The sequence below is a fragment of the Talpa europaea genome (assembly GCF_964194135.1).
Source record: "Talpa europaea genome assembly, chromosome: 7".
Lineage (NCBI taxonomy): Eukaryota > Metazoa > Chordata > Mammalia > Eulipotyphla > Talpidae > Talpa > Talpa europaea.
This window is the reverse complement of record NC_140074.1, coordinates 133,467,134-133,492,749: the sequence shown is the minus strand read 5'-3', so window position 1 is coordinate 133,492,749 and position 25,616 is coordinate 133,467,134. Positions and strand designations below refer to the sequence as shown.

Genomic DNA, 25,616 nt, shown 5'->3' with positions numbered 1-25,616 from the left:
GGAGGGGGTGTCAGAACCGCTCCCCTGCTCCGCGCCGGCACCTCTCTGGCCCCGCAGACGGGAGAGGGTGAAGCCCAGCGGTAGCAAAATCTTTTATTAAGTGCAGAACAAAGTTGGGTCTTAGCCATGCTGGTCCCAGCTCTTTGGTTACCGATGGGCTCTGGGCTGGGGTGGGGCTGGGGGGCAGCCAGAAGGGCCTTCCGGGACCTGCTGTGGTCAGAGGCACCGGCCCTGGGATCGGCCCGCCCTGGGCTGGGGCACCCGGGGTCCGAGAATGGAGAGGCTGAAGCAGCGCCAGGGAGGGGAGGCGAGTGGGGCTCGGATTCCAGGGCACCATAGGGTGGGGGAAGGGGCTCAGGTCTGGAAGAACTGTTGGTCCATCTGGGTGCTGAGGGTGCCACTGGTGGTCAGCGTCCGGCTCACAAACTCCTGGGTCACATGCCGGGTGAGGGAACCCCCCGCTTCCAGGCGCTGGGAACCCCGGGTCAGCCCATCTGCCAGGGAAGAGACATCGGAGGATGCTGCTTGGGTCCCTGTTAGTCCTCTGCGCCCCCGAGGAGAGCCAGGAGCCCCACCGGGCGACTCACCCAGGAGGAAGGGCTCGGTGGTGCTGGTGTGGGTGGTGGTGACGCTGCTGTACTCGCCGGGCAGTGAGTACTGGAAGAGCCCGCAGTGGCTGCCCAGCTGTGGGAAGTGGCCTGGGATGGCCAGATGGGCCAGTCAGGAGGGGGGCCACCGAGGGCGTGGCCAGAGGGCCGGGGAGAAGAGGGTGAGGCTTCCTACCTCCGTCCTGGGACTCGATGGTGATGATGCCCTCACGCTCCGGCCCATAGCCGTTGGTGGTCTTGGCCTGCACCTTGAACTTGTAGGGCACGTTCTCCTGGAGGCCTGGCACTGTCAGGCGGCTCTCGGGGCTGTCGCCCTCCACCATGAACGTGGTGGCTGGCTCTGGGCAGGGAAGAAGCCCTTAGCCTCTGTGGCTCCCTCGCCACCCTCCCCTGGGCTCCCCTGACCCTGGGGTGGCCAGTACCTGCTCCTTGGGCCCGCTCGCAGGTCACCAGGTAGCCGAGGATGTCCCCATCGGGCCTGCGCGGCCGCTCCCAGCTGATCTGCAGCGAGTCTGGGCTCAGGGCGGTGAACACCAGTGGGCCCGGGGCACTGGGGGTGCTCAGGGTGAAGGCGGAGCCTGGGTGCAGCCGGGGAAGAGTGTCAGTGGGGGTGGGGGTGGGCACGATGCAGGCAGCCCCTCTCGGGGGGTGGCGCAACTCACCGGGCAGGGGGCAGAGTGGGCTCTGCGGGTGCACCTGCGACTCGATGGTGATGACGCCCTCACGCTCCGGGCCCCAGCCGTCCTGGCTCTGCGCCCGCACGTGGAACACATACGAGTGGTTGGGCAGAAGGTCTTCCACCACCACTGAGGTCTGGCTGGGGTTGGGGATGTCCAGTCGATACACCTCTCCTGTGGTGGGGGGTGGGGCAGATCATGGAGCAGCTTTATTCCGCCCCCTGGCCTGATGCTGCCCCCTTCCCGAAGGTTCCCCCCAGACCTGGTCATCCCCTACCCAGGAGTAGCTGCAGCTTGGCTACAGGTGGGATCAGCCTAGTAGGGCATGGTTGGCTGTTCAGGTTGTGCACTGTACGCAGATGCACAATCCTGGAGCCCCTCTATGTCCTCATGGACCTAGGTCCTGGGACCCTGCCGTGTATGTGCCAGAGAAGTGCCACGTCCCAGTTCCCACAGAGGCAGCTCATAGGCCAGCAGAGGCCTTGTTAGGCAAAGCCTAGCAGAGGGAATCGCTCGAGAGGCCCAGGGAGATGGATGAGCGCTCAGAAGAGGGGGGCAGTGAAGAGCAGTGGGGAGCATTCACATTCAGGGGGTCTGGGTGGATTCCTGACAGAGCCGGGTGCCCCGGGTGTCCATGGTGGCGGTGGGGTAGGCCCCGCGAGACCCCTCCTCCCAGCCTGCCGCAGCCGCCCCTCACCGCCATTCAGCAGCTGGTATTCCACGCTGTAGCCCTGCAGCCCCCGGTCACACTGCGGCTCCTGCCAGCTCACTTTCAGAGACGTGGGTCCCAGGGCTGAGAACACCAGGCGGCTGGGTGTGACACCTGCAGCCGAGCGCGAGCCTGGAGATAGAGGCCACAGTTAGCCGGGGTTGGGGCCCCTGGACCTCCGGCTGCCCAGTCTCTCCGGGAGCAGCTCCCTCTGCAAACGCCCTCTCCAGGCTGCCCAGCTCCTCCCGTACGTCCTCCGAGTGGGGGTGAGCACGAGCATCATGAGCTGGCCAGTGCCCGGCCCGCCTCCCTCCACCTGCCGGGCCCCTCCTGCCCCGGCCCCAGCCCCCACTGCTGGAGGGGCAGAGGCTGCGTCAGGCATCAGCGCGGATGCGGATGCGGATGTGGATGGAAGGGAGCGTAAGGGGGCGGCGTGGGCAGCGGCGGTGGCAGTGTGGATGGATGGCAGATGGAGCAGGACAGCTGTGGAGACAGGCTGGCCACCCTAATACTACCTGGGCCCCAAGAGGGCGCTGCTGGCCGCCCAGCCAGGATTATAGAGTCTTGTGAGTCTCTGGTAGTGGGGAACCCCTTCATCTGAGCCAGACTCTGGGACCCCAGGGCCCAGGACAGCGGAAGCCTGCTCCTCCCGTCTTCCCAGATGGGAGGGAGGCCTAGGGCGGGACAAAACGACAGTGAGGGGGAGGGTGTGCGCAGAGGATGGCGGTGGGAGGACCAGCGAGCATCCTGGAGCTGGAAGAGAAGGTTAGCGAGGAGCGGGCGGGCGGGCGGCACTCACTGTGCAGGCTGCGGGAGCCGAGGGTGCCGCAGTCCCGGGGCAGCGTGGATGAGCACTCCGTGCGGGTGAGGGAGTTGTAGTCCCGGGTGAGGGTGGAGGACGTGCTCAGCATGCGGTGCGGCAGGCGCGGGCTCAGGTGGGTGCCGTAGGCAGCGTTGGCTATGGTCATCCTTTGCAGGGAGTTGGCGCTGCCTGGGTAGGCAAAGTCCAGCCGCCCGTTCAGCAGGTGCTCTGGGGGAGGACAGCAGGGTCAGCCTGGGCAGGCCTGCAGCCCGTGAGGCAGGAACTCCCGGGGTTACCCATCCTCTGTGGGACCTCGGCTAGGTACAGCTGGTCTCCCCGGGCCAATCAAGGCCAGAAGCCCAGCGTCCCTGGAGTCCACGGGGCCTCGCCGGCTCGTGCAGCCCATGTCCTCCAGGCAGGACAGCACTATGCGTGGTCTGAGCACCCCAGGCCCCCCATGGAGACACACTGCCCCTGCAGCCAGCCCCGCCCTGGGGGCACCCCCAATGCCCACGTGTCCCCTGAGGCCTCTGAGGGATCTCCTTGGTCCCAGGGCCTGCCTCCCCGGCCGTAACTCGTCCAGAACTGCGCTGGGCCAGAAGCATCGCAACTGGGGGGCCAGGCTTGCTTGCCCGAGCGCCCAAGCGCCTGCGGGGCCCCCTGGGCGGCGGCGGGCTCAGGCTGGGTGGGCGCGGGGCCGGGCGCTCGGGGCAGGACCCGTCACCTCCGGGGGGCCCGGGTGCTGCGCCGCAGCTGCTGCCATCCCAGCCCGCGGGCCCCGCACCGAGGTCCGGGGAGCCGCGGGACGGCTCGGCGGCGGCGTCGGAGGAGCGCCCGCTGCTGACCGACAGGCGCGGGATGAGCTCCGGGGGCAGCCGCCACGTGACGCGCCGCTGGTCAGGCTCCGCGCCCAGCCGGGGCTCCGACGTCCAGCCGCCGCCTTGGGAACAACGAAGGGCCGCGTTGGCACCGCCGGGGGCGCGGGCGGCGGCTCGGAGGAGGGGATCCAGGTTGGGGTGTCGGCGGGGATGAGCTGCAGGCGCGGGGAGCCCGGCGGCCGAAGACTCGCCCTCGTGGGGAAGGGCGGGGGACCAGCCCAGAGATGGGGAGCCCTGGTCTCCTGACTTGACTGCACTGAACCTCAGTTTCCCGTCCGCGAGTCTCCCCAGCTGTCCACTCGCTCGGGCAGGTTCCGAAGCCCAAGCCGCCGCTGGGCCGGGCCCTTCCATTCCCACTGCTTGTGCCCCAGGCCCTCCCGAGCCCTCGGGGTTGGGGCCCCTGAGCCTCCGGGCAGGCGCGTGTTCCCTCCGGCACTCCGCTCCCGGCGCCTCATTTTAAAGAGCAGAAATGACGCAGGGTGAGGGGTGCCTCGGAATGCCCACGCGAGGCCAGAGCTAAGACAGTCCCAGCGGGGGTCTCCGAGCCACACTGGGCAGGCAGCCAAGGAGGGGACAGCCTGTCACCCCCGCCCAGTGGCTGTTCTGGGGCTCCTGGGCCTGCCCCTCCTCCTGGCCCCGGCCCTGACTCCCTGGCACGGCCGGGGGACCCTTGAGTCGCGAGGCCGTTTCCAAGGCCCCGCGCCCGAGGCTGCGCACACCTGCCCGCCTGCGCGCGCCGCCCGTGACCGCGAGCCCGTCCCCCTGTCCCGGCGCGGGGCGGTCTCTCGCCCCACCGCGGGCTCCGCGGCCTCTTCTCTGGTGCCGGGAAGGGAACTTCAGCCTTGACTTCCCTGCCCAGGGGTCACCGGCCCCTTTGCTCCCTGGACACCAGCGAAAGTCCCCCCGCTGACCAGGCCCCCAAATTCCTCTCGTGGACCCCGTGGCTCACCCGTGTCGTCGGAGACGCTGGGCCTCTGGCTGCCGGTCGGGGAGCGCAGGACGTCGTCGCTGTACATGAGGAAGCTGTCGTAGTCCTCCCCGCCCTGCGCGTCCACGATGGGGATGTCCGGGATGATGGGGACTGCGGGGCGGGGCGGGGGGCGGTGAGCCGGGGCCCCAGCCTTGGCCTCCGGTCCCCCCGGCGCCTCCCCGCCCGCCACTCACTGGACATGGGCCGCTTGGGCTGGGTGGCCAGGTTGATGATGGCCTCGCGCTCGGGCCCCCAGCCCGCCCCGTTGCGGGCCTTCACGGTGTAGCGGTACGGCTGGGACTCGCGCAGGTTCTCGATGAGCAGCGTCCGCTTCTTGGGGCTGTCCACCAGCACCTTCTTCATGGGCCCGATGGGGCCTGGCGGGGGAGCGCGTCACGGGGCCGCCCAGGCTCCAGCCTGGTGCCAGCTCGTCTGGGAGGTGGCAGGACCCCTCCTCCCCCAACAACCCCTGAACTGAGCCCCCGGGGCTTGGGAACAGGCAGGGAGCGAGGAGCTGGTGAACTCGGCATGTGCCGAGCCTAGAATTGGGGTGACTGGCTTAGAGAGGTGGCACTGGTTCTCCAAGGGGTTCGTGGGGTTCTGGCTGGTGGCAGGGCCAGTGGAGACTATACTGGCCACCGTCACCTCCGCCCATGGGCGACGGGTCCTACGCCCCAGGTGCCCCCGCGGGAGGCCTCCCACTGCGGCGGTGCGGGCACGCTCCCGGCCCAGCGCCGAACCCCAGACGCTCTGTGGAGGAGGCGCAGGGCCAGCCATGGCCCTCAGGTCCCTTGGGCGAGGGTGGGAGGAGTGGGCCCAGGGGGCTGCTCTACAGGACGGGCTGGGGCTTGTGGGAGCCGAGATGTGGGGTGCCTTGGGGGCCACGTAGGGGAAGAAGGCTGACAGGGCACGCGAGAGGGAGGCTGAGCCGAGGTCCTCTGCCCACGCCTGGGTGCACAGGCGGCCCTGGGAAAAAGGACAACCCCTCGGTCCGAGTGAGTGAGGGCTCTACAAGAGGGGAGCCGGCTGGCCCCACTTGGACACTTTGGGGAAGCTAGAGAAGGAACAGAATGGAGGCAGAAAATACCCCAGTTTCCAAAGGGGATTCTGGGAGATGACACCTGAGAAGTTTGATGTCAAGCTTGTGCTCCAGAAGCTTCGTGGGCGGAGGCCACCTGCCTGGGGTGGGGTGGGAGGGCTCTAGCTGCCCAGGTGGCGCTTGTTGCCTCCCCCCCATCTGTTGGCCAGGGGGAAAAGGGAGGGGGGCCGAGCACCCACGCAGACATCCTGGGACCAGGAGGGCTGCCCGGAACACTCCAGGCCTTTGGGGAGTCTCAGCAACCTCAGGCCACAGGCTGACACCATCAGGGGTTGAGGACAGAGGCCCCCCAGGACAGAGGCGTGTGGGTTGACCAGCCGTGAGCCCAGACAGGCTGAGGAGGCGGTGCATCCCGAGGCGGCAGAGCTTGTCTGCCAGGAGCCTGTACCCAGCACTCTGTGCTGCCCTCTGCCCCACTGGGCCCCCTAGAGTGCTGAGCCTGACCCACGTTAGGGTGCACAGGTCATATGGGGGCGCTGAACTGCCCATTACTAGGACAGACCAAGCAGCCGTGAGGGTGTGGGGCCAGGGCACTGCCCATGTCTAGGCCCAGCCCCGCCATCCCGTGAGCTGCTCACCCTCGCTTCAGAAGGCGTCCGCCCGGCCCCAACCACAAACTTAGTGCTGCCTGGGCCCCCGGGGCGACCCGACTCCCCCCCACCCCCCGGGGGATGGAGGGTCCAGGGCCTTACGGTTGTCCTCGTTGACCAGGCCGTAGCAGACCTCATAGGCTGTGATCTCGCCGTTGGTCTCGGCCGGCTCAGCCCAGCTCAGCTGGGTCACCGTGGAGGAGACCACGTTGAAGGCCAGTCGCCCCGGCTCGCTGGGCACTGGGGGTGGGGGAAGAGAGCTGTCAGTGGCAGAGGGACGGCTGGGTTCTGGGAGGCAGGGGGGCAGGGCCAGGCATGCTGGCATCAGAGCAGCCGGGGGACAGACAGATGGACGGATCCGGCGAGCCTCACCTTCCTGGTGGGTGCGGCAGGACACCAGGGAGCTGTAGGGGCCCTCGCCCTGCTCCCCGTAGGCGCACACCTTCATCTCGTAGTCACAGTACGGGTACAGGTTGGTGAGCTCCACAGAGGGCACCTTGCTGTCCAGCAGGTGGGCTTCGGACTCAGAGTCGCCCTGGATCCAGTACTTCACCTGCTCCCGGGGGGACGGTCAGTGGGGCTCGGCTGGGGCAGTGCTGCTCGTCCCTCCACTCACCGCCCCCCTTTGTGCGGGTGGGACAAGGAGGGGCCGAGTGGCCGGGTTCACGCAGCAGCGCTGGGGCAGAGCACGGGTGTCCGGGGGAGGCATGTGCCAGGAACTGGACTGCCCCTTTCCCTGGGCACAGACGGGATTTTCCCCTGTCCCCTCCCTCAGGGACCCTCTGGCCTGCAGCATCCCACCCCCCAGGGGGTGCCGACCTCCCCATCCACCTCCCCCACGCCCCATCGTACCCTGTACCCTCTGGGCTTGCCAGGAGGGGGGAGCCAGTTGAAGTGGATCTTCCGGGACCCAGCAGCCTTGGCATTGGGGTTCTGTGGGGTGCCCAGTTCACCGTGGGGGGGTGCGGATGATAACAGTGTCTGATTCATAATCTCATCAAGTTCATCTGTAGTGGTCAAGTCAGAGGGCAGCCAGCTCAGACACCCCCTCTTTGAGGGAGGCAGGAACCCACTCTCACCACCTCGGGGCTCCACAGACCCAGTTAAACCCCCAAGGCTCTTTCCCCACAGTTCTCAAGGAAGAGCTCCTGCCCACCACAGGGGGCTGGTGCCCCACTGGTGCCTCAGAGGGCATCCTGCCAAGTGTGGTGGAGCGCCCAGGGGTGTCTCTGGAGGAACGAGGATGGCATTTGTCAGCCCCACTGTCTCCATTGTCAGTCAAGGGAATGTTCCATATGAGAACATTTGCTCCTTCTCCTCCACACACCCCACTGTCACCCCCACACCGAGAATCCTCTCCTCTCCCACCTTCCCAGCAAACCATGGGCTAGAGGCCGCCACACTGGGGGTGAGGACTGACAGCACAGAGCTGACTGTGTCCCCGCTTCCAGGGAGGCCTGCGGATTAGTAAAAACTAGGTCAAAGCGTGAAGACCTAACTTGGGTGGGATTCCCAGCGCCACCGGCTGCCACAGCATGACCCCAGCCTCTCGGGCAGGGAGCAGAGTTGCCAGATGAAATGTAGGACACTTAGTTAAACCAGAATCTCAAACAACACATGCTTTTTAAGGTCAGTATATCCCAACATTGCCTGGGATAGACTCACACTACGAGCGTGTCTGCTGTTTCTCTGAAGTTCAGGTGACCTGGGCGTTCTGCATTTGCACTTGCTGAGGCTGGAAACCTCCGTTCAGAGCCCCCCCCAAGCCCTTCCTCCACACCCACTTGAGCTGACCCCAGGCTGTGCCCACCTCGGTCCCCAATGATGACGGTGGCTGAGTGGAGCTGACCCAGGCGGGCCCCAAACTTGGGGTTGAAGAGATGGACATAGAAGCGGCGGGTCTGGCGGCCCTGCAGGAGGGAGTCCATCTCCTGCTTTTCCAGGAGCTTCACCTGCAGCTCCTTCCAGGTCTCACCAGGTTGGAACACCAGGTCACCCTCCACGGGCACATAGTCCTAGGGGGGGGGCAGTGTCAGGGTCAGACAAGCCGGAGAGGTCATGGCCACATGCTTGGTCCCCACCTCACACATGCTGCAGGGACCATCCTGCACAGGCCGGCCCACGCGTCAACAGATTGCACTTATACAGCGCCCCTGGGTGCCAAGCACAGAGCTCCTCACAATCACACACTAGCTCGTTTACCCCTCACAGCAGGGCTAGCGGGTAAGAGGCAGCGCTATTGTCCTCGTTTTACAGATGAGGCACACAGAGGTGAAGAGACACGCCAAGGTCACACGGGTCTGGGGCTGGCACTGGGATTTGAGCGGGAGGGCCCCATGCAGGTGAAGACCCAGCCTGGGGGAGCTGGGTTTTCATGACACTTAAGTCTGGCATCCCTCCAGGCCCTGCCTCCAAGGTGGGGCACTCCCATCAGCTCTGGCTCTCTTCTTCCAATGCCCAGAGTATCCTGAGCAACCCAGGGTGAGTGTGTACCTGTGTGGCCTTTGTACACCCCAGCGGGGTTGGGGTCATCAGCGGCCGGGGAGCAGCCTCTCACGCATGGCCACTAGGTGGCGCTTCAAGCCACCATTTCAGTTCCATGCACGCCCCCTCGGGCAAGCTCAAGGGTGAAAGCAGACTCCTCTGCTACTGACCTGGGCGCATCTGACCTGGGCACACCCGACCTGGGCACGCCTCAAAGCTGTCAGAGTGACCAAAGACAAAGCTTGGGGGTTGTTCTATATTAAAGGAGAATAAAGACACAGGACCGCAAAATGCAAAGCCAGATCCTTGACTGGTTACTAGACGAGGGAAAGCCGGGGGAAATCTGAGCATGGACCAAAGATTGGGTGTGGTCCACCGGGCTGGACAATGCTGTGACCTGTTCTCAGCAGGTGCTGCAGAAGTGTGTTGGGGCTACGTGTCTACAGCTTTGAGGAGTTATTTCAGCAACCAAAACTAAGCACAGGGGCCTCCCTGGTGGCACAAGGGGTTAAGTTGCAACTTATAAGCTATCTGCAGCCACTGCAGCATGAGCTCGATCTCCGGCCAGGGAGCTGACTCACATGGCACAGCAGGCCTCTCCTGGCTTGCCCGCTGCAACCCTCAGCAGTGTATTAGTCAATCTGCCTGTTCTGTTTCCCACTCTGTCTCTGGTGAATCCTCCCACCCCCTGCACTTCTGGCCTGCACCCCAGTTCTCGTAAGATTTTAATAAATCTTAAAAAACAAACAAACAAACAAAAAAAACAAAACCTAAGCACAATTCTCCCTTTCTCTAGCAAGAGATGTGTCTGAAGAAAATAAAAATGAAAAAACTTTAAAAATTTAAAAAAAAATGAAAAACAGCCAAGAGATCTGGAGACCTAGCTGTATGTCTGTGTACACAGCTACATGCCTATCCACCTAGATCTGCATGGAAAGACCTAGATCTATACGGAAAGAGAGAAAGCAAGTACTAACAGTGGAGAATCCATGCAAAGACTAGTAATCATTCTCCTGTTTTTCTGTAGGCTTGGCATTTTCCAAAATGAAAAGTTGGGAAATGATAAAATCGTCTCTGAAAATTATGTAGAGCCAAAGTCCCTTTATGAAAGCATAACCCGACGGCCAGACTCTCTCGTATGATACGCACATTCCATGCAATCTCTGGACATACTGACTCCTTGGAATTCCGGTGGGAGGCCCTGGAGCAGGAAGGGGACTGTTCCTTCCAGTAAAGAGAAGTAGGGAAGGGTAGGGCGGGGTGGGCCGAGGCAGCCTCTGCGTCTGCCTGATGGGCCTGATGGCGCAGGGACACTAGACTTGGTTACTTTTGGGGAGAATTTTTGATATGGATAGTTGCCGTTTTTAAAAGTTGGTAGTGAAGTCGGACAACAAACTCACCTGTAAGCCAAACTGCACGTCTGCCGCCAAGACCCGGCTGCTCCTGACCGGGCCAGGGGCGAAGGGGGTGGGGGCACGTGTGTACATGGTGGCTGAGTGGAGCTGACCCAGGCAGGCCCTTGGGGAGTGTGGCCAAAGCCCCCCAACCTGAGCTGATGGGTCCCTCTCTCTGTAGGGGGCTAGCTACTCTGGTGGCCCCAAGGATGGTGGAACGAGGACATTAATGGTCAGGACATGTCCCTGCAACATGTCCTGTCTCTCCCAGGTGTCGCTGGCTCTTGGGGGGAGCGGGACGCCCCTGCTCCAGGCTGACAGGAGCAGCTGAACATGTGTGGGGGAGGCCAGCCGGGCACCAGCAGCAGCCAGGGGTTTGGCCAGCTGCTCGCTCCGGGCCCCGGGGTGAGCCCTCCCCCCGCAGCAGAGCCCCTTACCCGTCGGGCCTGCGCCGTGTTGTCCTGCGTGCGGTAGGAGACCTGGGACTTGCCGTTGTCCAGGATGTGCCGGGTGACGGGGATGCGGGCCGCCTGCTCCCCTCTGCTCACCATGTACTCGGGCTGCTCGAAGGACACGATCCCGCTGGCTGCAAGGAGCCCGGGTGCTGGTCAGGGCCTGGCCTCGGCCCTTTGCCGCTGCCACTTCCCGCCACCCTCCCTCTCACCCCCACAGTCTGCTGGTCACCCCTCAGCCCACCACTCTCGGGGCTGGGGGGAGATCAGAGGAAGGGGGTGGAAATTGTTCCAGAAAAAAATGTGGAGGAGCTGGATCAGTGTCCAGTACACATCCTGGAAGGGTCAGGGCAGAGAAAGGAGGCCAGGAAGAGCCAGGACCAGAGACGAGCCCCCGAGACTGTGGGCAGGGGTGAGGGTGGGGAGCAGGACAAGGGCGGGCGGCCCTGGGACAGGGGGAGGTGGGGCCGGGGCCCAGAACAGGCCCTGTGGATGCAGAGGCCAAGAAGCCAGACCCTGCCACCTTTGCTCTAGCAACCCTGTCTGGTGACCTGGCCCGGTCAGTCCCCGGAGTTCAGAGGCCACGGGGGAGAGAAGAACCAGGGGAAGGAGGGGGTGAGCTCCAGGGGACCCGGAAGCAACCACTCCTACCCTGAGAGGTGACTCAGGGGTGCTCACCCCGCTCCAGGGGCCTCACACCCACTGTATGGAGGGAGAGACCAAGGGGCACAGAGGGCAGGGGACATGCTGAGGCGGGCAGGCCAGGCCCCCCACTACTCGGGTCTCAGGAGGAACAGAAGGGACCCGACCCCCCCCTCCCCCCGCCAGCCAACCTTGCTCCTTGATGATGGTGATGTTGACCAGGCGGCGCCCGAGGGTGGCCGTGCCCACCGGCACGTCGATGGCCTCCACCAGCAGCTGCTTCTCGTCGTCGTCCTCGGGGCGGATGAACAGGGGCACCCGCACGTCCACCAGCTCCACGCCCTCCTGGAACTCCACCATGCCTCGGGCCTCTGGGGGCGGGGCGCGGTCAGGCCAGGGGGCGCCGGGCCGGACGGGGCGCGTGGGGTGGGGGCGGCCGCCTACCCTGGTCCGCGGTGAGGGTGTAGTAGCCGGGGGCCACCTTGAGCTCGTGGAAGGACCTCTGCTCCACGTGCTTCTCCGTCAGCTTCAGCAGGGACTGCTTGGCCGAGCGCGGCGCCGTCAGCACCGTGTCCACGATGGTGTGGTCCTGCCTGGGGGGGGCAGGCGGGAGGCGTCAGGCCGGCCAGGAGCTGGTCCCGTCCCGCCTGTCCCTCCTGCCTGTCCTCACCCCATCAGGGAACAAGCGCAGGAAATTCAGGACTCCATAGTCCCGGGGGGACGCGCACTGGCCCCTCCACCTGCCCAAGCCTCAGCCCCCAGCACCAGCCTCCGCCCAGCACTGCACCTCCGGGGCCCTCACTGTCCTCATCTGCGAAATGGGGGGAGGGAGCAGGGGGCAGCAGGCTGCAGGGGGCAGCAGGCTGCAGGGGGGCAGTGTGCTGGGATGGAGTCCGGCAGGGGGGAAGTTGGGGCCCGGGGCACCTGCACCCCGTGTCTTCAACTCACTTCTTCCCAGCGTTGGGCTGTTGCCTGTGGGGGACAGAGGGGAGCGTGAGACAAAGGTCCCTGGGCTGGAGGGACAAGCTGCCCCGGCAGATGCACCGGAGCCGGCTAGCGGCCGCCCGTCCCAACCCCAGGGACCCTGCAGCAGGCTCGGCGCTGGCACGGGCTGCACAGCCAGGCTGCCCCGCACCCACCCAGGCCCAGCACCCACCGGAACTTGGTCTGCTGCAGCTTGTGTGCGCCTGGGATCTGTCTGTACACCTCGTTCAGCTGCCGGGCAAGGGAGGGCCGTGAGGCTGGGGCGCAGGGCGAGCTCTGCCCAGGCCGTCCAGGCCCAGGGGCCGCTCAGGTGGGCACGCCCATCACCTCACCCCCTTCTGGAAGCGTCCGCAGGGGACGACCCCGGACAACCCCCGGCCGGGCACGTGCCCAAGGACGCCCCTCTTCCCTGTCTGGAGACAACAGCTCCCGGCGGCTTTCCCGTCGTGCTCCCACCCTCCTGCTCCCACCCGGGCCCAGAGATGGCGCCCGCGGCCCTTACGTTCTCCTCCACCTCCCGGCGCAGCTGGTCACACTCCCGCGTGTCGGGCTTCAGCAGGCTCTCCGTGCAGAGGCGGGCGAGGCGCAGGGACAGCCCGTAGGGCACTGCGGAGGTAGGGGTGGGGCGCCTCAGCCCTCTGCCCAGCGGCACCACAGAAGCCCCCTCGGGGAGCCCCTCAGGGGCCGTGGGCCGTGAGCTCATCAGGAAGGGCGGGGTGGCCAGCCCGAGCCTGAGCCCTTTCTTGTGGCCCCAGGCCCGGGGCAGCTGTGCCATGCGAGGCCCCCAGGGCAGCGCCAGGGCCCGGCCCTGCGCTCACCCAGCTCCGAGGGGTTGGTGCTGGCGGCGTGGCTGGCGAAGCCGGGCCGCTGCACGTTGTTGGTGATCTTCCAGCGCACCGTGTCCCGCCCCTTGAGGTTCCCGCTGCGCAGCATGGGCGTGTCCAGGTGGTCCGAGGCCATCAGGCTCTCCCGCAGCATGTAGTGGTCTTCCTTGAAGCCCACCATGTGGCCTGCGGGGCAGGGGCCTCAGCTTGGGGTCCCCCCAGCCCCCCAGCCACACCTCTGCAGGTGGACCCCGAAGCACGTTCGGCCTCCGCTTCCCTCCGCGCCGGCCGGAGGAAAGGGCAGCAGAACCCCGCCCTGCCCACGCCAGCCGCCACCTACCTTGGTTGCAGCAGGGGAGACAGGCCAGGCAGGTCTAGGAGGCAAGCGGGTGGGGAGGAGGCTTGGACAGTTGCCCCAGGCTGGGAGCCAGGTGAGCTGCTCCAGCCCGCCCCACCCCCGCGTGTGGCCCGGAGGGCACCTGTGCTTTCCCCAGAGGCAGCGAGAGCCAGACAGGGGCAGCAATCTAGGTGTGGGCACCGAGGGTGGCAGTGTGGTGGGTTCCCAAAGTGTGTGCCAAGAGACCCTGGTCCTGCCACTGCCCGCAAAGGTCTTGGGATCGCCTCTGTCTAGGACTCGCCGAATTCATCCCTGGGCCCAATTAGAGGTTCCCTGTGCAAACTGCCAGGCCAAGGGCTCTGAGAAGTCCTGCACAGGAGAAACCTGCTTCTCAAATGGATTTGCTCACGGAACTTGTTTCCTCTCCAGCGCACACAAATACCCCGCAACACTGGGGTCACTACGGAGCACCCCAGCCCCCGTCCCTGCAACCCCCATGCACTCCTGTCTCTTGTCTCTTCTCTCCCAGGAGACTGTCAGCTCCTGGCAGGCAGGGCCCTTCCTTCCCCGATGGCGCCGCGGCCTCCGCAGGTGGCTGGCCCAGGACAGGGGTTCTCAGGATCGGCCACTGAGAGGTCGAGGGGCTGGGGCGGGTAGGACACTAGAGCTGGATTTACCTGGCACCTGCAGCCCTGGTGGGGGCGGGGACCCTGGCGGGGGCTCTAGGGGTGCTGGGAACCCTGGTGGGGGTCTCCAGCGAGGTGGGGGCCTTGGCAGCACCCCTGGGCCCTCACCTTGCAGCATGCACAGAACTTCCAGCAGAGCAGCAGGAGCAGCGCCAGGAGCAGCAGGAGGAAGATGATGAGAGGGATGAGCCACCAGAAGGAGCCGGGAGGGCAGTCTGGGGAGGAAGGAGGGAGCGGAGGAGGGAGGCCCTTGCCCCTCCTGGCCGGTGGGATAGGCCTGCCCAGCCCTGCTGGCCCCCAGCTCACCCTTGCTCTTGTGCACCAGGACGGTGCTGTTGGGCCCGGGGGTGCCGTCACCCTCCACCGTGTAGCTGTAGGTGCAGTCGTCATCCTCGTCCCGGAAGGAGCAATACTCCACCACCTCCTCCGCTGCACCCACAGTCAGTCAGCAGGGCACCCCACTCCCCCCACAGCACCCCATGGCCTGGTGGGGTGCTCTACTCTGGGGTCCATATTGCCCACCCACCCCGGGCCAGGAGGCACATCTCTGGGGAAGAAGGCACGTTCCTGGCAAACTGCAGGGAAGGGTGAGTGGGGGGCTGTTCTGCCCAGGAGCTTTCAAAAATGCAAATCTGGGCCCCCTTCTTTCCCATCCTGGGCATCACCCAGGTTGGAAGCTTCTAGAAAATGTCTCTGACCTGGAGGAGAGGAGGCTCTGCACCCCCATGGTGTTCCTACCCCTGCCCAGCCTCTCCCCCTGCCGAGGCCACTGCCTCCTCCCCAGCCCCTTTGGTCGCTGCTCAGCTGTGCCCCTACCCTGTCCGTCTGGGTTCTGCGACTGCTCTCAGGCCTGGAACCCCTGTCTGGATGGTATGACCGCCACTTAGCTAATGAGCCTCCCGCCCAGATGAGTGGCCATCCCTGCCCCAGCACCCCATCCTGCCCCTGCCCCCATACCTTTCTTAAGCTGGTCCACCATCTTGACCTTGAAGCTGCACTCCTCGCACTTGCGCCCCTTTTTCTCCCCAGTGCCCCAGGCCTGGCACTGCACGCAAGAGCGCAGGTCCTCGCAGAGGCCCAGGCGGATCTGGGGGAGAGGCAAGAGGGCACTGTGCTGAGTGGGCTGCCCCAAGCCTGCAACTCCAGCCTCGAAACCTTGGCCAGCTTCCATGGCCCTGGGTGGAGCCCCCCATCCATCCATCTCCCCACCTTGCACCTAGAGCCCCATGTCCACACCCTGTGATCCGGGTCTCACCGCTGAGTAGTTGATCTCGCAGATGGTGTCCGTGTAGATGGACTGCTGGTTGCAGTGGCAGCGGCCACATTCGCAGTGACCACGCCCGTTACAGATGCCCTGAGGCGAGAGAGCCCGTGAGCCAAGCTGCACCCCCATCCTCGCTGCTTCCCAGTCCTCTCTCCATGACCCCCTCTGGGCCCCACACTGCTGGCCTCAGGCCTACCCCACTGCTGTCGATGCAGGTGGCATTGCTGAGAGGACAGTCACAGCTCAGGCCTGTCCAGCCAGGTTCACAATCACACCGGCCCATGGAGCAGCGTCCCCGGTCTGCAGAGAGGGAGTCACATTGGCATGGGCCCTCCAGGCTGCCCACCTCGGGGAGAGCCTCCGGGAGCTGAGCCCAGAGGCACGGCCATCTCCTCCTCACCTCCTTGGACCTCCTCCCTCCATCCCACCTTCCCCCAACACAGACCAGCCATGTGATCCCCCTGTTTAAGAACCTCTAGTGAGTTCTGTCCAATGCAATGAGGTAAGAAAAAGAAATAAAACATTTAACTAATCAAAAGAAAGAAATAAAACTGTCACTATTTGCAAGTGTCAGAACATGTCACCAGACGCCAAGAAGAATCTAGAGATGAATTTTCAGCTTTCGTAAGTGAGCCTGGCAAGGTGCTGGATACAAGGTGAACAAACAGGTAGAAAATGAAATCAAAACCTCCAATGACTCCCTTTCGTCCAAAGGACAAAGTCCAGCACCCTTAGACTAGAATAAAGGTTTATTAACTGTGGCCTGCAGGCCAAATCCGGGTCTCCGCCAGTTTGTGTAAGTTATTTTGGAACCGTGTGACTGTGTTACATGGTCTCTGCAGCTGCCTTCTGCACAGGGGCAGACTTAGTCATGACTGAGGCCATACACAAAGCTAAAAATAATCATGTTCTGGCCCCTTAAACATGTTTGGATTAGGGCCTCCCCTGGTGGCGCAGGCGGTTGAGCGCAGCGCTGTGAAGCTGTCCGCAGCCTCTGCAGCACCGGTTCGATCCCGGCCGGCCAGGGAGATTCCCACATGGTGCGGCAGACCTCTCCTGTCGCGCCCGCTACTCCCCTCAGCAGTGTATTTCATCAGTCTGCCTGTTCTGTTCCCTCTCTGTCTCTGGTGAATCCTCTCATCCTCCCGTGCATCTGGCCTGTACCCTGGTTCTTGTATAAAATAAATAAATAAATCTTTAAAAAAAAAAAAGTTTGGATTAGACTAGAACTGGCCCTGCCCTGGACTGGAACCCAAACCCCTCGCACGCTGATCCTGCCTCCTTGCCGGCAACACTCCCCCACTCTGTGTCCCTGTGCGCGCCCAGGCCCTGCTTTCCAGGGGGCTCCCTTCACTTCTCTGCAAATGCTGGCCTGGTGTGCACGCAGAGGGAGGGAGAGGCGCACAGAAGCAAGGACGGAGGGAAAGCCGAGAAAAGCGGGGCCTGAACCCTGTGGCCGTGCGGAGCTGGGCTGCATAAGCAGCGATGAGTGGGTTGTCGCCCATCTCTCCTCGCAGCCACCAGGCCCTTCCACGCGCTCCTGGTGCGGACTCTGTGACCCTCGCCCTTGGACACACGGTTAGGCCCTGCCTGCTAGAAACGTGGCCTCTTCTGAGAGAGGAGAGGCCCTGCTCCGTACCCCAATCGTGAGGCTGGAGCTGGGTGAATGGGAGTGTGGGGGTGGGGAGGTGGCACAGGCTGGAGGACGCAGGGGCTCAAGGCGAATGTCATGCTGGCTGGGGCTGGATTTGGGGGTGCAGAGGCACTGCACCTGTGGGGCCCTGGCTCCCTGCCGCCCTCCGGTGAGCTCACCGTTGCAGAGGAACCCAGAGGCGCGGGGGCACTGGAAGTTGTCGTGCTCGCAGAAGTCGCCCTCGTAGCGGCCCTCGCCATAGCACACGCAGCGGCCGCACTGGCACTCGCCGCGCCCCGAGCACGCCTCCACCTCGTTCTCCCGCAGGCAGGGCTTCAGGTCGCTCAGGGAGCCCGTGGAGCAGTTGCAGGTCTTGCCACTCCTGAGGGGGGCCAGTCGCTTGCTCACCACTGCGAGGAAGGCTCGGCCTTCCTGACCCATTTTACAGATGGGAAAGCTGAGGCCCAAGTGACCAGACAGCGGGGGCCGAGCCCAGCCCCAAACCTCGGACTCCAGGATGCCCCTGGGGCCCTCCCGCGCGCGCCGGCAGACTTAGTGTGCTGAGGCTTTAAAGACTCCCGCGGCCCCCGGTTCCTGGGCTCATGGAGGTGACACGCGCACTGGGCTGAGAACACCAAGGAGAGGAGCTCGTCTCTCTGGCCTGACACCCGTCCCCCCGTCCCGGGGCCCTCTTATCTGTCTCAAAGTGCTTTGACTGGACGCCCCAGCCCTTTCTGTGATCTCCTGCCCCCCTCAGCCGTGCCTGCGGACCTTGCCGGGGCCGGGCCCCTCTCTGGAGCCGCCTTCGCCCCCACACTCACCAGCCCTCATTGCACACACAGTGTCCGCACATGAAGTCCCCGTTGAAGTTGCACTGAGCAGACCGCACCTCTTTTTGCTGGAAAGAGATCGTGGAGGGTGTGTGGGGAGAAGGGAGCCAGGGCCACCAAACCCTCCGCCACCTCTGTCCCTCGGGGGACCCCACGGGGACATGTGGCCTCAGGCTGCTTCCTCACCCGGGGTCCCAAGCCCCCTCCCGGGCCCGGGAAGGCAGGGCCGTACCAGCTCACAGGTGCAGACATCACAGATGATGCCCACGTCCATCTTGAGGCCGTCGGAGAAGGACGGCTTCAGGTGGACGACGCCCTTCTGGTCCTCCTCCGGCAGCTGGCATATGTGCGTCCCGTCCACGTCCTGCACGGCCCGTAGCTGCACCTGGTATGTGCCCTGCAGGCAGGGGCTCTGCTGTCAGCCCCACCGAGGCCAGTGTGCCCTGGTGGCTGAGCCTCAGGGTCCTGACGCTGCTCCCTGCCCACCCCCTCGGGCTGACAGCTTGCTCTTCCAGCTGCCGCATGGAACACCGGGTGGGCGCCCCCGTGGCCCGCTCCTGCGGCAGGCCCTGAACTCCCCCTGCTGTCTAACCCCGCCACACAGAGGAGGTGACAGACAAGCAAAGGTAGGCGCCAGGTGTGTGCAAGTGGCTGACTCAGGGGCTTCCAACCCAGGCCCGGCTGCCTTCAGAGGCCACATGCTCGACCTCTACTCAGGTAGATGCCCCCCTCACACCCCGCAGGGCACAGGGCCCGTCTCGCTGCCCCAGGGCCCCCAAGAGGCATACCACTTCCCCCCGACGGATGTGAAAGGACCCAGTCTTTGTCTTCTGGAACATCTTGGAGTTGACCTCTGTCCGCAGGCCTCGGGGGCTTTCCAAGGCCCAGATGCCCAGGTTGGAGCGAATGGCCTGTAGGAGGACAGAGAGCCAGCTGGGCTCACCCATGCCAGCCTGGCCTGGAGGGCTGGGGCTGGTGGAGGTCACAGCGGTGGAGCCCACAGGAGCTGGGGGCCAGGTCAAGGCGGGCGGTGTGGGCGCCCAGGGACACCAGTGCTCTGGGACATCGTCCTCTCTGCCCTGTCCCACTTCTCAGCCCTGACTGGAGATATCCTTTGCCCACTCTGCCTCCCCTCCAGCCTTTGCCCACTCTGCCTCCCCTCCAGGCCCGAGCCCCTCTCACTTTAAAGGCCTCCTCCAGCAGATCCACGATGTTGGACGAGTCCTCCTGCAGCAGCCCCACCCAGGAGACAGGGAAGTACGTGTGCAGCTTCTGCAGGAGAGAAGACACGCTGGGTGAGTCCTGGGAGGGCAGCAGGTCACTGCATCCAGACAAGAGCTGTGGGGTCGGCTCCACGCGCAGATGGGGACGGAGGCCGGGAGCCTGCTGGTGCGTTCCACCCCTCCTGCTTGGGAGCTGGGCTGGGGGGTGGGTATGTGACCTTTCCTACCCGCCACCCTTGGCTGAAGAGAAGGGGGTTAGTGGGGAGGGAAAGCAGGAAGAGAAGGCCGGAGGGAAGGGGAAAGGGGAAGGGGGCATCTGCACCCCAGTTGAGCCCCCTCTTGCCCAGCCAGGCTGGCCCCTCACCTCGTAGTAGCTGTAGGAGTAGTTGGTGACGGCGAAGATGGGGATGATGTTGTGTTTGGCGAGCAGGCGCACCAGGGTGGGCACGGACGGGTAGTCCTGAGCCCGGTACTGGGTGTAGGTGCCCCTGGCGTCCAGGTGGCATTCCTCGTCGTTGCGGGGCATGATGCCGGCCAGCACGTTGGCCCCGTCCGCCTCGTAGTGGAAGGCCGACTCGGTGGAGAACACCAGCAGGTGGGTGCTGTCGGGGCGCCAGCCGATGTCCCTCTGGGGATGCAAGGGGGTGCCCGTGAAGCTGGGCTTCTGCTGGGACGGGCACTCCCGTGTCGTGTCCCATGGGGACGTGCATCCCTGCGACTCAAGGGCTTCCCATGTGGCCGGGAGCCGATGCCGCCATCACAAACATTGGTGACAGCAACTCTCAGAGACCAGAGATGGGGGCGGCAGTGATGTGGGGGTGGTGCGGGCCCCTGGGCCACGCAAGATGGAACCAGGCTCCTCTTTCTTGGATCATCCCTCCAGGCTCTTTACTGCACTGCGAGAAAACTTTAACATTCTGCTGCAGGTTAAAGAAAAAGATGGGCTGGATGAGCTGTGGCGGTGCATGAACATTTGTTAGAGAAAATATGGGGTGGGGCCTCCCTGGTGGCACAAGGGGTTGAGTCGCAACACTATGAAGCTATCCGCAGCCTCTGCAGAATGAGTTCGATCCCGGATCCCTGGCTGGCCAGGGAGATACCCACAGGGCGCAGCAGACCTCTCCTGTCTTGCCTGCTGCTCCCCTCAGCGGTATGTTTCAGTCTGTCTGCCTGTTCTGCTCCCCACTCTGTCTCTGGTGAATCCTCTCACCCCCCGCACCTCTGGCCTGTACCCCAGCTCTTGTATGCATAAATAAATAAGTCTTAAAAAAAGAAAATATGGGGTGACTTTGACAACATGTTACAACCAAAAAAGCTTATAGGGGGTTCAACAAAAAAAAGAGCAGGTTTCAGAGGTACAAGCCACTAATTCCAGCTCGACGATACGGGAAAGGGAACAAGGCTTGCTCGTGGGCTGTGAGCGTCTGGCAGCTGCTGTTGATGAAATGTGGCACTTTCTGCTTTTCATGTTCCAAATTGTAGATGGGGGTACTGTCTTCAGAATGAAGGAAAACGGTCATGCACATAGAAAGACATGCCCTCTTAGCTGCCCTGCCCAGGTGGGCACGGGCACCTTGTGGGTCCCGGCAGACCGGATGGAGGTGCTGAAGATTCCAGAGCCACACGACTCAGGTCTGCCTCACCGGCCAAAGCAAAAGCAGCGGCTCAGGCCAGGCGCCCTCTGCTCCCCGCACACTTAAGCCTGAGCGCCGTCGGGAGGGTCTGCGCTCCGCTGAGCCTGGTACCAGAGCAGACCAGGGGCAGCTCGTGCCCTTGCAGAGAGGCACCAGTCCTGGAGGACCCCCCAACCCCGCACTCACCGTGCACACGGCCGTCTGCAAGATGGCGTCGAACCCGCCTTCGGGGGCGTCCAGGTTGCCCGAGATCCTCTCTCCCTGCAGCTTACTCCGGAACTCAGTCACGTCCTGCGTCAGGCTGATGACGTTCTTGAAGGAGAAGGGAGCGTCGCTGTTAGGCCAGGGCTCCTTCAGCCTGGACAGAGAGGGCGGGGAGAGAGAGTCAGGGGGAGAAGACGGCGCAAACCCCCCGAGGGTGTGCGGGCAGCGCCACCCTCCCCAGAGAAACCCCGGCTCCTTGCAACCGTGTCTAGTTGATTCACAGTCAATTCTTTGCCACAAACATTTTCACCACGTGGGGCAATTCTGCCATTAAAAAAAAAAAGATAAACTAGCTGGTTGACAGTTTGGTTGGATCCTTTGATCTGCATCGTGAGGAGCAGATGGGGTGGCCTTAAAATAGTGGGTGATGACAACTGGCGACTTGATAGCAAACACTGTGATAAAACCTGCTGGAAGCATGAAACAGAAGCGGAAGAGCCAGACGGCCGCTCCCCTGGCACAGGGCCACATGCCAGTTTGCAAACCCTTGCCACCCGCCCTCCCGCCGCCCAAGCCAAGTTTACCAAGTGGCAGAGGATATAAGAGGCGGCTACAATTCCCAGCCGTCGCGGAGAACATCACTTCTCCGGCGAATTCAACTGAGACTTGTTCTCGAACACCATCTATGCCCAATTTAGCACACAGACGCCGGTGACCACAAGCATGCGATGCCCGGCCATGGGAGTGGCTCGTCGGGTTGGAGATGCTGCCGGTGACAGAGCTGAGGTCACAGTGATTTGTCCAAGAGTTGGTTTCTTTTCCTTTTATTTTTTATTTATTTTTTTTAAAGATTTATTTATTGATTGATTGATTTATACATACATACATACAAGCACTGGGTACAGTCAGAAGCGCAGGAGGGTGAGAGAATTCACCAGAAACAGAGCGGGGAACAGAGCAGGCAGAAGGACTGAAGCACACTGCTGAGGGGAGCAGCGGGCGGCAGGAGAGGTCTGCGCGCCATGTGGGACCCTCCTCCGGTGGCCGGGGAGCAGCCGGGGATCGAACTGGCCTAGCAGAGGCTGCGGGCAGCTTCGCAACCCAGTGCTCAACCTCTGCGCCACCGGGGAGGCCCTATTTTTTTTTTTAAAGATTTATTTACTTATGCACACAAGAACTGGGGTACAGGCCAGAGGTGCAGGGGGTCAGAGAATTCACCAGAGACAGAGTGGGGAACAGAACAGGCAGAAGGATGGAAATACACTGCTGAGGGGAGCAGCGGGGAGCGAGGAGAGGTCTGCTGCGCCATGTGGGTAGCTCCCTGGCCAGGGATCGAACTCATGCTGTAGTGGCTGCAGATTGCTTCGAAGTGCTGTGCTTAACCCCTTGTGCCACCAGGGAGGCCCCTAGGAGTTGGTTTCTTATTTGAAACATACACTACTGGAGGAGAAAGAGGCCAAGGGCCTGGGAGGCACAGAGCGAATTCACATTTCCCACAGGATTTTGTGATTTATTACTTCAGATTTGATTGTTTTACTTTCTCCCACAGAATGGACTATCGGGCGGCCTCCCTGGTGGCGCAAGGTGAGTCGCAGCAGTATGAAGCTATCTGCAGCCACTGCAGCACAAGTTCGATCCCGGGCCAGGGAGCTGCCCACATGGCACAGCAGACCCCTCCTGTCTCCCCGCTGCTCCCCTCAGCAGATTGGCCTTTCAGCCAATCTGCCTGTTCTGCTCCCCACTCTGTCTCTGATGAATCCTCTCACCCCCTGTGCCTCTGGCCTACACCCCAGCTCTCATATGCATAAATAAATAAAATAAATATTAAAAAAAATTCAGCCTGGTATTTGGAAACATGCCTCTTTTCATTAAGAAAAAAATTCACTGAAAAATATCTTTTGAATTTTGGTATTAATTGTTCATGTTTCATTCTGTCCTTTTTGACTAGTGTCCCTCTTCTAGTTTTGTAATTGTGCCTTTTTTATTTATTTATTTATTTATTTATTTTTTTATAGAGGCATGCTTTCTTTCTTTCTTTCTTTCTTTCTTTCTTTCTTTCTTTCTTTCTTTCTTTCTTTCTTTCTTTCTTTCTTTCTTTCTTTCTTTCTTTCTTTCTTTCTTTCTTTCTTTTTTTGTTTATACAAGCACTGGGTACAGTCAGAAGCGCGGGAGGGTGAGAGAATTCACCAGAGCCAGAGCGGGGAGCAGAGCAGGCAGAAGGACCGAAGTACACTGCTGAGGGGAGCGGCGGGCGGCAGGAGAGGTCTGCGCGCCATGTGGGACCCTCCTCCAGTGGCCGGGGAGCAGCCGGGGATTGAACCGGCGCTGCAGAGGCCGCGGGCAGCTTCGCAACCCAGCGCTCAACCGCTGCGCCACCGGGGAGGCCCTGTAATTGTGCCTTTTTAACAAAAAAATTACCCATGGCCAGTGAGTTGCGTGGCAAAATTATTTGTGGCAAAGAATTTATGGTCAGTCTTCTAGAACCCACTTCAACGAGAGGTCAAGGGCCTGGGGGCCGCCTGACTGAAGTCCTGCCCACTCAGCCACTCACTTCTCAGGCCTCATGTCCGTCTGAGGGACGCTGACCTTGTCCACAAACTTGCCGAATCCAATGGTGTAGTCTCTGGTGAGCTTGCTCAGGACCTGGGCTAACAGGACAAGAGAGAGGCCCCTGAGTCCAGCACCCCTGATCCTGCACAGGGGCCCTGGCTGGCTCGGACAGGGAAAGAGGGAAACTAGCATCCGAGGGTCACCACGCTGCACAGGAGACACCAGTTCCTGCTCGCAAGAGTCCTTGTCCCTCTTATAGAGGAGAATGAGACTTGGGGGTCCCAGAGGGACGCAGGGAGCGAGCTGGAGGGGAGACACTGAGAAACCAGAGTGGCTGTCACAGCAGGCGCCTCCCTTGGCAGGGCCAGGACGAGTCCCCAGAGATTATTTGGGTCTGACTAGGAGCTTGTCCCTGCAAGGAAAGGAGCGGGGAATGGGGGAGTCTCTCCTGGGGAGACTCAGGTGTCTCTCCTGTGCGGTGGGTGCAGCTCCCTGAGCCCTGCCTACCCTAGCCGGTGTTGGCCAGCTGGGTGAGCCCCTGTCCCATCCTCCACACCAGCCCCGCGGTACCCAGATCCTGTCCCATCTGCTTGAGGTTGTCCAGATCATCGGACATGGAGTTGGAGAAGTCCATGAGGATGTACAGATCCACAGGGCTCTCCTGGGGCTCGAACACTTCCAGCTCAAAGTGCCGCTCCTCGCCAGGCCGCAGCCGGACCCGCAGCCCCTGGGGGGACATCTGGCTGCGTCGCAGGGTGGTGTCTATCTGGGTATCCTGTGTCCAGAGGAGGGGTCAGCTAGCTGGGGGTCACTCCAGAGTCTCAGCCCCGTCGATGGACAGAGCAAGCCCCCATCAACCGCGGGCCTTGAGCAAGAAGAGCCCCGCTCCCCCCGATTCCACTCCGGCACCTCTGTGATCTCGAAGCTGCTCTCCATGACCACCACGCTTTCCAGCCGGCAGCCCGCGGCCAGCAGCTCAGCCTGGGTGTTGCAGCGCCGTTCCCTGAACATCTGAGCAGAAGGAGATGGGGTCAGGGGACAGTGCCGCCCCCTTGGCTTTCCCTGGACTATTCCCCCTGACCCCAGCCCGTGCTCCTGCTCCCGCCTGGCCAGGCGCTGGGCCGAGGGTATGGGAACGTGGACTTGGCCTGAGCTGGGGGTGCCCGGCGGGGAGGGGCCCAGGTTGGGAGGTGGCCCCAGCTGGCCCCAGCTCAGCACGGCAGGCCGGGCGGCAGCATCACCTCGTCCGTGCAGTAGGCGCAGTCCTTGTCCACGCGGATGCACTCGGTGCAGGTCCTGACCTGGGCCTTCTTGCAGCGGTTCGCTGGAGGGCAGAGACGGGCGGCGCTGGCTAGACCTTCCTCACCGGAGAGAGGGGGGCCCTCCCCCGAGTTTCGGAGGGGAAATGGAGGCCGAGAGAACATGGTGGGCCCCAGGTAGCGCCGTGAGAAACCAGCAGGGCCAGGTCTCACGCCTGGAGCTGTCCATTCAAGGCGGGAGGGGGGGTGGGGCCTGGCCCCGCTGCTGCCTGGGACACCCTGGCCTTCTCTCTCATTCACTGCCCGGGGGCAAAAGGGACCACGGGTGTGTCTCGTGGGCGGCTCTGGCCGCAGTGCCTGGCCCCAGCCCAGCACGTAGTAGGTCAGTGAATGAGGCAAAACTTCAGAGATTCTTCAGAGGTTACTGGGAGTCCCTTTGGTTTTGCACAGTTGGAATCAGGGTCAGGACCCACGATGCGCACCCAGGGGTGGTCCCCCGCCATGGCCAGTTACAAGCTGCCACGTGGCCATGTGCCCATGGTCAGAGACGGCTCCGGCCACGCGCGGGCCTCCCAGAGCGGGTGACAAGTCGTCCTGCCGTCCCTCCCCCTCCAGCTCCCGCAGGGCTCCCCCAGAGCTCTGAGGCCTCAGTGCACCCAACGGGGCCCCGGTCTCTGAGTAGCCTCTTCCATCCCCCTTGAGACCGAGCCTCCCTCCCCTCGGGGTCCTTGGGCCACGCGGCTCAGGCCCGGGGACCCCCAGAGCGTCTGGGTGAGGCCCCAGCGAGGGCCATGCTGGACTCACCGGCGTCCCCCGGGAAGCTGGCGCTCAGCAGCGCGGCCAGCAGCAACCTGGTCCACGGGCAGGCCCGCGGCCCCGCCAT

The 25,616-nt window shown here is 63.1% G+C and overlaps 1 protein-coding gene across 3 annotated transcripts; it reads right to left on the bottom strand.

The window, feature by feature from the left end:
• Window positions 1–121: 121 nt before the first annotated feature.
• Window positions 122–25,616, bottom strand: ITGB4 (integrin subunit beta 4; the record flags this gene model as incomplete). Of its 3 annotated transcripts, none has more annotated exons than XM_084236226.1 (39): window positions 122–494; window positions 588–698; window positions 784–948; window positions 1,031–1,186; window positions 1,271–1,459; window positions 1,983–2,126; window positions 2,794–3,024; window positions 3,521–3,736; window positions 4,624–4,755; window positions 4,839–5,021; window positions 6,436–6,573; window positions 6,706–6,886; window positions 7,186–7,340; window positions 8,144–8,348; window positions 10,649–10,797; window positions 11,497–11,676; window positions 11,750–11,898; window positions 12,254–12,277; window positions 12,462–12,520; window positions 12,792–12,895; window positions 13,108–13,299; window positions 13,454–13,487; window positions 14,245–14,351; window positions 14,443–14,565; window positions 15,094–15,223; window positions 15,392–15,490; window positions 15,597–15,700; window positions 17,213–17,415; window positions 17,855–17,931; window positions 18,096–18,260; window positions 18,652–18,774; window positions 19,046–19,135; window positions 19,451–19,714; window positions 20,907–21,078; window positions 23,476–23,572; window positions 24,045–24,249; window positions 24,384–24,485; window positions 24,716–24,798; window positions 25,538–25,616. In XM_084236226.1, 39 exons carry the CDS (start codon window positions 25,614–25,616, stop codon window positions 355–357), a joined length of 5,460 nt encoding a protein of 1,819 aa, XP_084092352.1. In that variant the 3' UTR covers window positions 122–354. The 3 variants fall into 3 exon arrangements, with proteins under 3 accessions (XP_084092352.1, XP_084092353.1, XP_084092354.1); XM_084236227.1 differs by lacking the exon at window positions 3,521–3,736 and adding an exon at window positions 2,510–2,668; XM_084236228.1 differs by lacking the exon at window positions 3,521–3,736.